General features: G+C 37.0%; 1 protein-coding gene across 10 annotated transcripts in view; it reads right to left on the reverse strand.

The window, feature by feature from the left end:
- The window catches only part of mark3a (MAP/microtubule affinity-regulating kinase 3a), a 114774-nt gene that overhangs the window by 98927 nt on the left and 1087 nt on the right, over positions 1-14760 (reverse strand). For 9 of the 10 annotated variants that reach the window (XM_052010377.1, XM_052010396.1, XM_052010431.1 and 6 more), the window contains exons 2-3: positions 11557-11751; positions 7710-7763 (exon numbers count right to left, since the gene is read on the reverse strand). In XM_052010377.1, the coding sequence (XP_051866337.1) occupies positions 7710-7763; positions 11557-11751 (249 nt within the window). Of the gene's footprint in view, positions 1-958; positions 5743-7709; positions 7764-11556; positions 11752-14760 lie in introns of those variants that run through there. The other variant, XM_052010413.1, reaches the window with a different exon arrangement.

Raw genomic sequence — 14760 nt, forward strand, 5'->3', positions numbered from 1 at the left:
CCGAAGCTGTTAAAGCAGTAATACAGAGGCTTTCATCTGTATTTTATAGTCCTCCCCGACTACAGGATTGGTGCCTGATACTGGAATAGTGCCAGATGACTGTAGGACTGATAATGCTGCACTGTTGTGCAAAAGGAAGGAAGGAAGGAATGAATAAAGTGAGTAATTACAGGCCAGTTAGTCTTAACTTCAGTGATGAGCAAATTATTGGAATTAATTCTGAGCAGCACAATAAATCTTCATTTAAAAGGCCATGAGCAATCAATGACAGTTTGCATGGAGGTGCCAAGGGAGGTCACATCTGACTAATGACGAATTTTTTGTGGAGGTAACATGCACTGTACTTGTCAACTCTTTGTTATCTATGTGGATTTCAGCAAATGGGAGGAAGCAGAGGATAATATTGACAGGTGTTTTTGTTGCTGGAAAGTTGTCAACAGAAGGGTTCCAAGAGGGTAGGCACAGTAGTGTAGCAGTTAGTATGACGCTATTACAGCACCAGCGACCCGGGTTCAATTCTGGCTGCTGTCTGTAAGGAATTTATACGTTCTTCCCGTGTCTGCATGGAGAGAGGAAACTAGTTCTGCCATTTGTAGGAATGAACATATGAACATACATTTGGACTCTTGATTTTAATAATATTAAGGGTGCTTGTTGGTATGTACAGATGTCTCTAAGTCAGGCATTCATAACTCAGGGATTGCCTGTAGCTTGATTAGAAGCAGAGTCACAAAAATATGAAAGATTCAAAAATACAAAATGTTAAGTTTAACTTTAATTATGCTAGAAACTTAAATTTGAATTTATGAAAAATTATCAATGTTTATCAAAAGTAATTTGCTTGGTCAAGTTTTGTTTCTTCTCATAGTTAATAACTTCTGATTTGTTACAGTCAGATGTCTATACAGTTTAAATAATAAAAGTTCCCTTTTTTAAATTAAGAAACCTTTAATCAACCCTTAAATTGCAATTCTGGAGATAAGAAAATCTGAAATCAGTGTCTTGAAAACATCCAATACATCAAGTGTGATCAAGATGAATACATGTAGACGGTAATTTTAATAATACATTTTCTTGTGGTATTGGTCACAATACTGTTTCATAATATAATGATTTCACGTACATGGTGTTCAATTTTTGTTGCAAAAATGAATGTACATTGTTTGCATTGAAAAGCAGTTGGACTAAAAGTTTTATGCATTAAAACAATTTTCTTTGTTGTGCAAGCACATGCTATCTTTTTGATAAGTTGCCAAAATTATAATTTGAGTACCTAAGCTGTATCTGGGGTATTTTCAAATCATAGATACATAGAAAAGTACAGCACAAGAATAGGCCCTTCAACCCACTATGCCTGCACCGTCCACAATGCTGACTGAAACTAATCCCATCGGCCTGCACATGATCCATATCCCTCTATTCTCTGCCTGATCGTGCATCTGTTTAAATGCCTTTTAAACATTGCTATCACAACTGCTTCTACCACCTCCCCTGGCAGCGCCCACATTTTACGCCTACATTTGGTGTGTAAAAAAACAACTTACTTTGAAAATCTCCTTTAAACTTTTCCCCTCTCACCTTAAAGCTACACTACTAGTATGACATTTCCATTCTGGGGAAAAAGACTGACTATGGCCCCTATGTCTCTCATAATTTCTTGTCTTAAATTTGTGTGTCTCATGAATTCTCATAATAAACTTCTGTCAGGTTGCACCTCAGCATCCAACATGCTAGACAATACAATCCAACTTTGTTCAACCTCTCAATCTGAGAAAAATGTATTTCTAATTAATGGTTTATTTCTGCCAAGAATGACACATTAGTCTATAAGGAAACATCTTTTTGTTACGTTACTGATAGTTTCCTTGGCATTGCTCATAAATTCAGAATTTTGTTGTAGTGATCATTTTATTGGTGAAATCGTTTTAAAAATACTTTAAAGATGATTTGCTTAAAGACCATGGCATGGAACTTTTGGTCAACGGCACTTGCAGTTGATGTTAAAGAATGCCCTTGACAAAGATTTAGGGATCTTCAGGGAGACCATCCTCTTTTCCAACACCTGTTGCTGTTGGGTGTCAGTTCAAAAGTATCCAAATATATTCAGCAACTGAAAAGTCATTAAACTAACTGAACAGGCAATCATAGTAAAGAATCCTCAAGCAGAGAAACAGGAAAAGCTTCAATTTTTAACTAGTGTTTTAAATATTTTATAGTGCTAAATAAAGCTCGGAACAGATGTGATTAATGTATCAAAAATAGCAACATTTTAAAATTTCCTCTAATTTTAAAAGACAATGTTGCAGGTAAATTTGTGTGACAATGCCATTTTCTTTTACATCACATATTTAGAAGCTTTATCCAGATCTTGTAGATCTGACCTTGTGAACAAAGAAAGCTTGCAAACTGCAAGATTTTCAAAAAACAATATTTGACAATTTGATAGGTTCATATTTTGCTGTTTGGTTCTGTAAGACAGTCAGTTCCAAGTTCTTTGAGAAAATCTAAAAGCATAGTGCCCAAATGTGTTGATTAATCATTTCCTGTTGATTCTGTTGGAGAAGGCCACAAAGAGCACTTCTTCTGGGAGGAGGCTTGAATTACATCTTTTGGACGCAAGCAGTTTTTGAACTCAATGTAATATTTATTTCTGCATCTACTCCTCATGTTCAATATTCACAGTCACATTGTTGAGATTTGCTGACACAATAGCCATACTAGGTGAAGACAGGAGATTTCATCCCCTAATGGAAATGAGTAGACCAAGTGGATTTCCACCAAAATCTAATAGGTTCATTGTAGCTTTTCATTCCAAGTGTAATTAATTAATTAAAATAACTGAATTTAAATTCCCTAGTGTTAAGTGATTTAAACTCTGGATCTTTAGCCCAGGCCTCTGAATTATCAGTCAAATTACTTATAGCCAACGCCAGTGTTATAGATGTTCGGGAAACAGAAATTTGCTCTTACAGAATTCACAAATCATGACCCAAAAATTTGAAGTATGGAATAAAATTTGCTCTTGCAGAATTTGTGCAAAAGAAATCAATACTTCTTTTTCCCAACTCGTTTTTTTTTGACCCACACACAACACAGCTTCCCTTTATGGGAAATCATGAAACAGACCATTTTCTATGAACAGCCCCCACCCCTCATGACACAGGGATCACCTGTACTACCATATCTTGTTAGTTACCGAGTAACAGTGCAGATTACATACAAATATAGTAATTTGACACAAGTAAATACGTTCTTGTATCGGTTACTGAAAATCCTATTTCCAGGCAGTGAGATTTATCAAACTACACAATCATCGGATCTTACAGCACAGAAGGGAGTGCTATGTGTGCCAAATCTTTAAAATAAAAAGCGCTGATCAATTTACTCCCACGTAGCAGCTTTACTTAGTAACACGACAAGTTTGTTCTCTTCACATGCATGTCCAAATGCCATTTGAAAGCTCCTACAAATCTGATTCCACCAATTTTTCAATTAATCTATAAAAGAACTGTGTGAAAAGAATTATTTTCCCTCTAGACTTTTTGCCAAATATTTTAAATTTGACCTGTGATATACATTCCACATGATGAAAAAACATCCTGTTGCTCAAAGCAAAATGTTATCATCAATATTTGTATTCTTTTCAAGTCCAGTTTGAAATCAACATATAGTGTCACTAAGATGCCTAGAACTGCAGAGACCTAACAAGAGATTTGTAAAATTTTAATTTACTTTTGTGATTAATATTTTAACTGATGTCAAGTATCCCATAAGTTTTCACAAGTGCTCTCAGCCTATCTGCCACCTGCAAAGATTGGTGAATAAGCAACTCAAGTTCTTTTCCTTTGAACCCCCTCAAAATTAGTTCAATTTTATTTACACTGCCTTCTAATGTCCCCACCTCCCCTCCCCACCCCCACCAAAGTGCATCATTTCACATTAATGCCATATTCATTTCTCTGCCGGGGGCTTGCTCATTTCACAAATCCACCCACATCTTTCTGAAAGGCACAAGGGATCAAGTCTCTGAAATATGAAAGACAGGCTGCCGGGGGAATGAGGTGCAAGAGTGGGAACATATCCGGAGTACCGCATCCAGTTTTACTCTCCTTACTTAAGGATGGACAAATTGGTCTTGGAAGCAGTGCAGCAAAGTTCACTAGACTGATTCTTAGGATGATGAGACTGTCTCACAAGGACAGACTTAATAGATTAGGGATATACTCAAAAGGGGTTTCTGAAAATGAAAGTGATCTTATTGAAGTAATATTCTAAGGGAGCTTGACAGGGTGAGTGAATATATGCCTTGAATGAGAATCAGTTTCAGGATAAGAGGTAAGAAATTATGAAAAGGAATCTCTCTTCAAAGCTTGCAAATATTTGGAATTCTTTACCTCTGAGCTGTTGAGTCATCAATACTCAAGGATGCAAAAGGTAGATATTTGAACTATAGGGAAGTCCCAAGGTTTTGGGGATCAGGCAGCAAAGTGGATTTGAAGCCAAAAATCAGATCAGTCATGATATTACTGAAAGGTGGAGCAGAATCATGGGACCATGTGGCCTACTCTAGTTCTTATTTCTGCCTTTACTGCAATGATCTGGTCCACTTCCTCCAACTAATCAGTTTAAATGCTTCACCACAGCATTAGTCACAGCCCTATACTGCCCAATTTGCACAAGCCCCTCTTCCCAGAATTAATTATGTTGGCCCATAGCTCCGTGTAGCTACACATTCATCTGCAACACCATATTTTTGAATTCATGAGCACGCGTGGCACTGGAAATAATTGAAAGACTATGATCTGTATAGACTTTGGAGCAGAAAACTGTAGATGTTGGAAATAAACAAGTTTTGGCAGCACTCAGCAAGTATGACAGCTTCAGTGGGGAGAGAAGCAGGTGAAACTACAGGTCAATGATCCTTCATCAAAACTGAAAAAGTGAGAAAATAACTATGTTTTAAGTTGCAGAAAGGGGGAAGAGTGTAGTGAATAAGGGGAATATCTGTGATAGGGTGACAGCCAAGTTAAAAACCACCTGTTAGAGACATAAAATTGAAACAAAGGTAAAGCCACATCTGTGGACAGAAAAAAGGGGTGGTTAGCCAAAATATCTAAACTCAAGGCAAGAATGAGTCAGAAACAAAAATGACAAACTACAGGGACAGAAAGGAGGTGTTCTATAAAGCTATTACCCAATCTGTATTTGGATTCTCCTATACAGCAGTGACCACATTATGAGCACCAAATGCAACAGACTAAATTGGAAGCAATGCAAATGAATTGCTCCTTCACCTTGAATGATTGTGTCCTTGGATGGTGGGAAGGGCAAAGGTAAAAAAGCTCTGTTGCATTCCGGTGTCTGCATGGGAAAACGTCATGAGAAGAGGAGCAGCTAATGCAGATGGAAGAGCAAATCAGGGAGTCGTGTAGGAAATGGACCCTGGAATGCTGATAGGGAGGGAAGGGGAAGATGTCCCTGGTGGAATCGCACTGAAGGTGGCAGAAGTTCTGGAGATGATCCTGTGAATGTAGAGGCTGTTGGGGTGGAAGGTGGAGACGAGCAGAATTCTATCTTTGAAGTCCTGTTCTTTAATACTTTTTCCTAGCATCTGGAACTCAGTTCTTAGAGCAATATGGACTAACAAGGACCACAATTCTGGCTGTTCCACTTCCTCAGAATATCTTGTGCCTGTTTTGTGTTCACCTACACTTTTATAGTGTGCGTAAATATCCAAGAACTCTAAACAAAAGAAAAACACTGATTTAAGTGATAATATATTCTTGAAAATTTATAAATATTGAACATATATGGTCAGCACATGCAACTGGTATAGTGCATGAGGATTTCAATAAATGAAGTCAGGAAAATTAATAAGTAATTTACAATCTTTTGTTTAAACTCCCTAGTTATGGCTTGTTTATATTTTTGAGAATTATTAAAAAATTTAGTAAAGTTCAATTCAAGTTTTGCATGCATAACTTTTTTTTAAAAATTAGAAATCGGTAGTGTAGTGGGTAGCGTAACGCTATTACAGCACCAGCGACCTGGGTTCAACTCCAACCACTGTCTGTAAGAAGTTTGTATGTTCTCCCCATGACTGCATGGGTTACCTTGGGGTGCTCCAGTTTCCTCCCACATTCCAAAGACGTACGGGTTAGGGAGTTGTGGGCATGCTATGTTGGTGCTGGAAGCGTGGCCACACTTGCGGGCTACCCCCAGAACACTCTACACAAAGATGCATTTCATTGTGTGTTTCGATGCACATGTGACTAATAAAGATCTTAATCTTAATCAAAATACTATTTATAAAAGCAACAACACAAAATGTAAGTGTCATATTGTGCCATATAAGTGATATACTAATGTATTAATCACCTAGGAGCTACAGGGCATATTTCAAACAGCAGATTAATTCAAGATATCAAGAGGACAGTCAGACCAGAGAACAAGCAGACAAAATATAACAGAGAGGAAGGAAATAATGAGCAAAGTCAATATAAACAACATGATACTATGTTAAAAATGGTGCAGGAAAATTGAGACCTCAAGATATATGCATACAAATCTTTGAAGATGGCAGGGCAAGCTGAGAATGCCATTTAAAAAAAACACAAAAAATCTTTGGTTCTATTAATAAACACAATTAAAGTTGCACTGAACTTTAATAAAACACTAATTGGGCCTCAGCCATGTATTATGTTCATTTCCTGGCACACTTCAGGAAGTTTAGCAGGACATCAGTGTTTCAGAGACTTAGTAGATAGATCTGAGGGATAAGGGGCTTCAATTACGTGAAAAACTGGAGAACTAATGGTTGAGATGTCCAATAGCATGAACAAATTGGAGTAAACTGGAAACTATCTCCAGTGGCAGAAAGATTTATAATCAGAGGTACTGACTTAACTGATATTAATGATCTGAAATCTACCACCTGAAAGGATGATGAAATCAAATTCAATAATAACTTTCAAAAGGATATTGGATAAAAATGAAATGGAAAAAAATAATTAAAAACCTGTCAGGAAAGGGCAAAAGAGTGGGACATGTTGGATAGCTCTACAGATAATCAGCAGTATGTTTAAATTATTCTGGGCCAATATAATCACTTGGTTTAATCTTAAACCCTTACAAATCTTGCATTACAAGTTTGAACACTCAAATACCTTGAAGTTTTAAATCAAAATACTAGGCAATTACAAAATACACTTGTGAATTTATAAATCACACAACACAATAAAAATGAACTTCATTGGTGCAGAAGGCTCTTTGCCCTTCTGAATACTCTTATTCCTGGTAAGGGCACAGGCTTTCTAACTTCATCAGGTTTGTTTTAAAGTCACAGGCATGTTCAATGGTTGTTGCAAGCCTGTGTAATGAACTATACAGTAATGAATCAAACACATTCCAATATTCAACCTTCAGAAGACACTCTCCTTTCCCACCATGGTTTTAATTGTTTTATACCAACACAAAGCTGCTGGAATGCAACATAATACTAGTTTTACGTTTTTTTTTCCCCCACAAAATAATGTATTGCAAAAATGTTTGTAGGTGGTTATTTTAAGCAACCTTGTACATGTTCATACTTGGAAACACAGCTAAATTCACACCTTGCACCAAATCACATTAAAATAATGAAGTACTAACAGATCTCAAAGGGAATTTAAACAAACAAGTGTTTCCAAAGTAACTAAAAACGTCCTTACCTTTTGCAAACTTGTAGGGTTGAGCTGTGTTTTGTCGATAATTTTTATTGCAACCTAGAAGAACCAAATGTAGAAATGAGCAAAATCTTATTTAATATAACCCAAGTTATTCAGCTTCTGTTTGTGTAAGTATTAAATGCATAAAATCTTATTTTCAGTCTTGAAATATGTAGACATTTTTTGATGTTTGCGAATTGCTTAATAAACATTTGAATTGCAATCCAGATAAAACACAAACTCTTATCTTGCAAGTAACACTCTGAAGTATACAGCATTAGGAAGTAGCATAGGTTTGTCGTATAGTAATTCTACATCAATTAAGGGAATCAAACAAGGACATGTATTGATATATTCTGTCAATGACACAAATAATGACTAAAAGAGAAACAAAATTATAGTCAAGGATTTGGGAAAAGAACAGAATTAGTTAGGCAAAGAACTGAAAAAATGAATTAATTATGACAAGTGAAATTAAATGCAGATACATTTAAAGTACTCCAGACAAAATGAACATCTAAAGTGGGAAGCATTATTAGAACAAAAGCATTCCAATTTTCAAATCATACCAAAGTTTTTGATACATTTAGACCACAATATTATCACATTACAAAAAATTCTGTAATTCCCTAACAGCAATTCTGAACTAGATAGGTTACAACAGGAAACACTTGTACAGAGCGTCAATTAACTTCGATGCGAGCAAACACATTTATCTATTCCATTCCCTTCATCTCCACATCCAATTAAATCTTAAATGTTCAGTTTCTGCTTCAACCATTAATCCTGAAAGTGAATGCCATGGCTCATAACTGTGCTCTGTTATATATAAACTTGTAAATATATTTTCAACCACATGACTATTGGAAGCAGTTTACTACTTTTAATTTAAAACAGTGGAACAATGCAGATATTGGATGATACAAGGAGAATAATAATCAGTTTTGCTAGCCCACCTTCCTCATACTTGCACACTCCTATTAAAAATTTAAAAACTGCACATAATGGAAATCTAAAATGAAAATAGAAAATAATGGAAATACTTCACAGGTCAAGCAGCATCTGTAGAAAGAGAAACAGATTTAAAGTTTCAGTTCTGAGACCCTTCATCAGAACTGGGAAAGAGTGAAAGCGAGGTAGTTTTCAGTAGCTGAGGGATGTGCAGAACAAAAGGAATCTCTCCGATATAGAGAGATCAAATGAGGTAATGTGGCAGTCAGATTAGATTATGCTTTTTTGATTAAGAGTTATTAATAGCAAGGATGTGGGATACGCCCAGCAGGCCAAACAATACTAATAGAAAGAGAAAAACTGAGCCAAAATGGCAAAAGTGGCTAGCTGATATAGACAGAAAGAACAAGTTACTGACAGCTGGAGAATTTGATATCGAGTCCAGAAGGATGCAACATGCTTAGATGAAAAGAATCAGATCTTCCTCAAGCATGGGCTTCTCATAACAAAGCAGGAGGCCGCAGACAGATAGGGCAAAGTAGGAATAGAAATGAGATAGGGGATTAAAGTGCAGGCAACCTGAAGCTCAGGGTCATTCCTGAGGACTGAAAGCAGATGCTCTCCACAATGCGAACACCCAACCTGCATTTGGTGTCTCTAATGTAGAGACCATATTGTGAACACCAAATGCAGTACACTAAAATGGAAGAAGGGCAAGTGAATTGCTGTTTCACCTCTAAATATGGTTTGGTTCCTTGATGCTAGAATTGGAAGAGATGAAAAGGGAGGGGGTTACATCTCTTGCAATTGCATGGGAAAGTGGCACAAGAGGGGGAGTGAGTGGTGGCAATGGAAAATTGAACCAGGCACTTGCGAATTGAACGATCCCTTCAGAATGCTGAAAGGGGACGCAAGAAGAATATGTGCCTGGTGGTGGAATCCTGCTGGAGATGACAGACATTGTAAAGGATGATGCACTGAATGCTGAGGCTGCTTGGAAGGTGAAGACCAGGGAAACTATGTTCGTGCTCTGTCCAGCAGGAGAGAGGGTGAGAGCAGAATTCTGGGAAACAGACAAGATGCAGTCAAGGGTTCTGTCCACTGAAGGAAGGGGAGGCCATGGTTCTGTAAAAGGAAAACATTACAAAGGCACCTGTGCATTAAGTCTCATTACCTAAGCAAATAGTCAAGATAGCTCTGGGAGTCTGTGGGCTTGTAAAGGATGCTTGTGGCAAGCCTGTCCCAAGAAGACAAAAATCCAGAAAGAGAAGAGAGGAGTCAGATGGACATGAAGAGCAGAGGAGAACAGACTGTATTGTTGCTGAAATTAATGAATTAACAACAGAGAGAACAAACAATTATTTAATCTCAACCTTTTGCAGATGCATAGAGAACTTACAGATATTGCAGTGCATTTTAATACTTGGCTTATTCAATTTTGTATGGTTATTTTCAATACCATCATAATGGGAGTTGCTTAGTAATCACTGCCTTGAAAGTCTAGAGTAAACAGAAGATATTAGAATGCAAGAAATACTCAACGGGTCAAGCAGCATTAGTGGAATGAGAGAATTATGATTTCAGGTCGATTAAAAAAACTGAAAAGCAAGAAATCACACATGCTTTAAGTTGCAGAGAAGTGGAAAGAATAAAGGAAATGCCAGCAGTAGGGTGGAGACCAAGAGAGTGAATGACAAGTAGTGGAGATACTGGCTGACAGAGCGAAGGCTTACTAATCACAGATGATCCGTTTGAAAGAGATGAGTTAAAACAAAATGAGAGAGAAAAAAAAGAAAAAAGTGTTGGAACTATGAGATACAAAACACAGCAAAAGCAGAATACTGCAGATGCTGGAAATCTAAAATAAAACAGAATGCTGGAAATACTCAGCAAGTCAAGCAGCATCTGTGGAGAGAGGAAAAAACAGAATTATCGTTTCAGACTTGTGTTTTACAAGTAGCTATTTCAATATAATTTACTGTTGTCCTTCCAAAATTAGGGAAACCAAATGCAAGTTGGATACTCATTTTGCACCTTTTCCATTCTGCAGAGATGACCCTGAGCTTCTAGTTGCCTGTCACTAGTTCTCCATCTCACTCCAACCTCTGTCTTCAGCTTCTTAGAGCATTCCGACAAAATGTAAGCCGAAGAAACAGCATCTTGTCTTCCAGCTTGGCACATTACAAGCCTCAGGACTTGATGCTGAATGTAACAATTTCAGTCAACCAGCCTTTCTGGTTTGTATCCGAACTGACTGGTTTTGATGAAACGCCAATCTAAATCAATAACTTGTTTTTCTCTCCACGCAGATGCTGGCCAATGTGCAGAGTTTTTCCAGATTTCTGTTTATATTTCAGCTTTCCAACATCTACAATGTTTTGCTTCTTGTGTTTCGTGCTATATTGCAGCTTTTGCATTTTTTTTCCTTTCTCTCCTCTGTACTTATTTGCATCCCCTCTAAGCAGATAATCTAAAATTAGTAAGTGTTTATCACTTTTTGGCCAATGCTCTCAGTAAAAGCTTTACTCATTCAGTCTCTCTTTGACACTACCCCATCATAGACATTCCTTCTCCACCCTCTTCTTTCTCTGCAAGTCAAATCATGTTTTTTTCTAAATTTTCTCAGTTCTGATCAAAGGTCACTGACCTGTAACATTTACCCATTTCTCTCTCCACAGATGACATCTGACCTGCTAGGTATTTCCAGCATCCTATGTTTTCTTTTCAGAATTCAGACAGCTGCAATTCTTTTGCACTTTGATAGAAAAAGCTACCTGTACCATATATTATCTCATGGTTGAGTTGAGATCATTAGAGGTCTACAAGCATTTGGCATTGAGCTGCACAATTCAAAACTATGAATGAATGAAAGAATAAAGAACTTTGTGGATCAATTTACCTCTCTTCCAGTGAGGATGTGTCTTGCCAGCTTTACCTTGGCAAAGTTTCCCTTGCCTATAGTTTTCAAAAGCCTATAGTTTCCTATGTGTGGCTGTTCATCAGCACAAGATGTAATTGAATTACGGCATCGTGCTCCCCCAGAGCGGGCTGACCGAGAAGGAACTTCTGAACGGCCATCCATATGCGAAGTGTGCTGAAATGGAGTGTACAAGGGTATCAGTTTAATATCTTTGGCAGTTCCAAATCAGACTCAAGATTGACATTTAGTTTTAGTTCATGAAGTTTAAAATATATATTCTTAATTCACCATTGACATACACCTTGAAATCAAGATATTTTAATGCAACAAACCTCACCTAGGGTTAACATGTCCAAAGTCCAGCTTTTGTGCTCTTCACGCAAGGAGAAATTTGAAATATCTGTAATATGTTGACTCATAATTTTAGAATGTTAACCTAAGTTTCTTTGCTAGGGTTCAAGCCTTTTCTGAATTTCAGAGTATGAACTGCAGTGTTATAATAAACTTAAATGAATTTGCAGTGGGAAAAGACTGCATTTCTATGGTGTGATTAGAGCTATATTTTTGTGACTATCCTTATGTCAAAGGAGACAACGTGAAACATTTTCTAGTGTAGCAGTCAGAAAATAAACACTGAACAAACTAGGAAGAGTCTTCAGGCAGTATTTAAAGATAATAAGTGGTTAGGCAGAAAGTCTTGGAGAAAAAGTTTGATTTCCAGTGGCTCAATCTGCAACAACGTACATTATCAAAGGATTAAAATAATAATAGAAATACTGGAAGAATGCAGTCAGTCAAGCAGCAAATGTGGAAAAAGAAACCAGCTAACATTTCAGGTCCAAAACCCTTCATCAGAACTTTTAATGAAGGGTTTTCCACAGAAATGTTAACTGCTTTCTCTTTCCACAGATGCTGCTTGACTGGCTGAGTCCTTGCAGCATTTCTGTTTTTGTTTCAGATTTGAACATCTGCACTTTTTGTTTTCCAGGATTAAAACAACGTCAGATTAATTCATACTAGTGGACAGGAGGGTGAAGCATAGTGATGATAGTTTTTAAAGGGGATAATGATCTTGTATTAGGTTGTAGGGAATTCTGTAGGTCTGAAATTGATAGGGTTAGGAGGCTTGGAGAAAGGATGGAAGTATTGTGTTTTAACATTACAATCAGTGAAGGATTAAATAATTTATTTGAAAATAGAATAGGTAACCCAGTCATCTCAGAAAGTAGAAATTGCCACATCGCTAGATGAATGGCTTTAGGCTGGTGACTACCCAGATTTAGTTTTGTGGGTTGCGAGATGTCTAATGAGGTTAGGTTGGGGATCACAGGTTGTGGCTCATGGGGTGGGTGGGTAGTTTGTAAGGTGATGCACTCAAGCCATTTACTCCACGAGGGCTTCTATGTACACCTCATGCAAGGCCTTGAGTCTCTCAATACCATCCTGATAGCTCCTCCTCCACTTTGAGCTAGTCGTAACATATATGCCTTTACATTCAAACAACACCTACAGCACAGCAAAATTTCTCGAGATGTTTTACCAGTGTCCACAAAATAAATTGTTTCCAAGCCATACAAGCCAACGTTTGGATAAAAGCTTGGTCAAATAGCAAGTCTTAAGGAGTATCTTAATGGTACAAAAGTAAAGGATGGAATTCCAGACTTCTGGTTTTTGGCAGCTGAAAAATAACTGCCAATAATGGAATGGTGAAAATCAGTGATGCTTAAAAGGCAAGGATTAGAAAAATCCAGATATCTCTGAGGATTGGGGTGATAGCCATCACAAAGTGCTTTGAAGCCAAAGTCAACAGATTATTATTCTCATAAATCCTTGCAGACATGGCTCATCAATAGAACATAAGCACAATTTAATTCTTACAGAACTTCTATTTCCCACATTACACAAGCTAATATTAGTTTATCAACTCAAACTACACCAATAAATGTCTCTCAAATTATCCTTATTACCATCAGTAATAGACATGTATTCTTTGTTCAGTAACTGACCACCTGTCTGAGGGTTAAACTCCAGTGTAGTTTATTCAAAGGGACAGAAGGTTTTCGAACTGTTCTTGAAAGTATTCATCTCAAAATCGTCAGATAAACTCAGTAGGCAATCCTTTTGCTATTTGTGGGAGCAGACTATGTGCAAATTAGGTGCCACAAAAGAAAATGACTATTCTTCAAAAGTAATTCATTGGCTGTCAAGAACCAATCTGTCCCAACTGTGAAAGAGTCTGTGGTCCCCAATCTGGCCTCATTAGTCACCTTGCAGCCCATAAAATTGGGTTGGAAGTGAGTCATCCTCAATCCTGAGAGCTACCCAAAAAGATACACATTATGCATTGGTATATTCACTTATTGTATCCTTGATGTTATATCAAATATTCCCACACTGTGAAAGCTTGGAAGAACAAAATCTTTAATTGATCTCTGTTTTCTTTTAAAACATTTCAAGCAGACCATTGCAAACATCCATTATTCTTCATTTTATTTCTGATTATACTTTTTGAAATTATTGGCCAACTAGTTTCATCCTATAAAATGGGACCAAATCACCAACACATTCAAAGTCTGACACAAAAACAGAAAACATTGGAAATACTCAACAAACCAGGGAACATCTGTGGACAGAAACAGAGTTGATGTTTCAAGTTGATGACCTTTCACAACAAAATATCATTGACCCGAAACTTGAACTCTGCTATCCCTCTATAGTTGCTGCCCGATCCACTGAATTTTACCATTGTTTTCAGTTTTTATTTCAGATTTCCAGAATAAGCAGGAACGAACTCACTTTCCCAAGCCCCATGTTAGCACATTTAAAATATTATTACATATGCTCAGGATATAAGAACAGTAGAACTTTTGCCTTCTACAATTTCCAGCCAAATCCATAAATACAAAGGCAAATGGGCAATTAATGATAAAGCAGTAAAATTACAATTATCATTAATTCTGAGAAGTACGTAAGCTTGACTATTCTGATGTATGTATAAGTTATATCAGTCATGAAGATGAATTCCAGCTGTAAAACTCTGGATCTTTTAAAATACTGCTTCCTGACAAACATTCAATTCACATTGGATTATTTATTCTGAAACCACTGTAGGCCCAATTTTGAGGCGATGTCTTTAATAACCTGATTCCATTTCACACTTTACAACGTGTATTCTATAAAACA

This window comes from Pristis pectinata, chromosome 1 (assembly GCF_009764475.1).
Source record: "Pristis pectinata isolate sPriPec2 chromosome 1, sPriPec2.1.pri, whole genome shotgun sequence".
NCBI lineage: Eukaryota > Metazoa > Chordata > Chondrichthyes > Rhinopristiformes > Pristidae > Pristis > Pristis pectinata.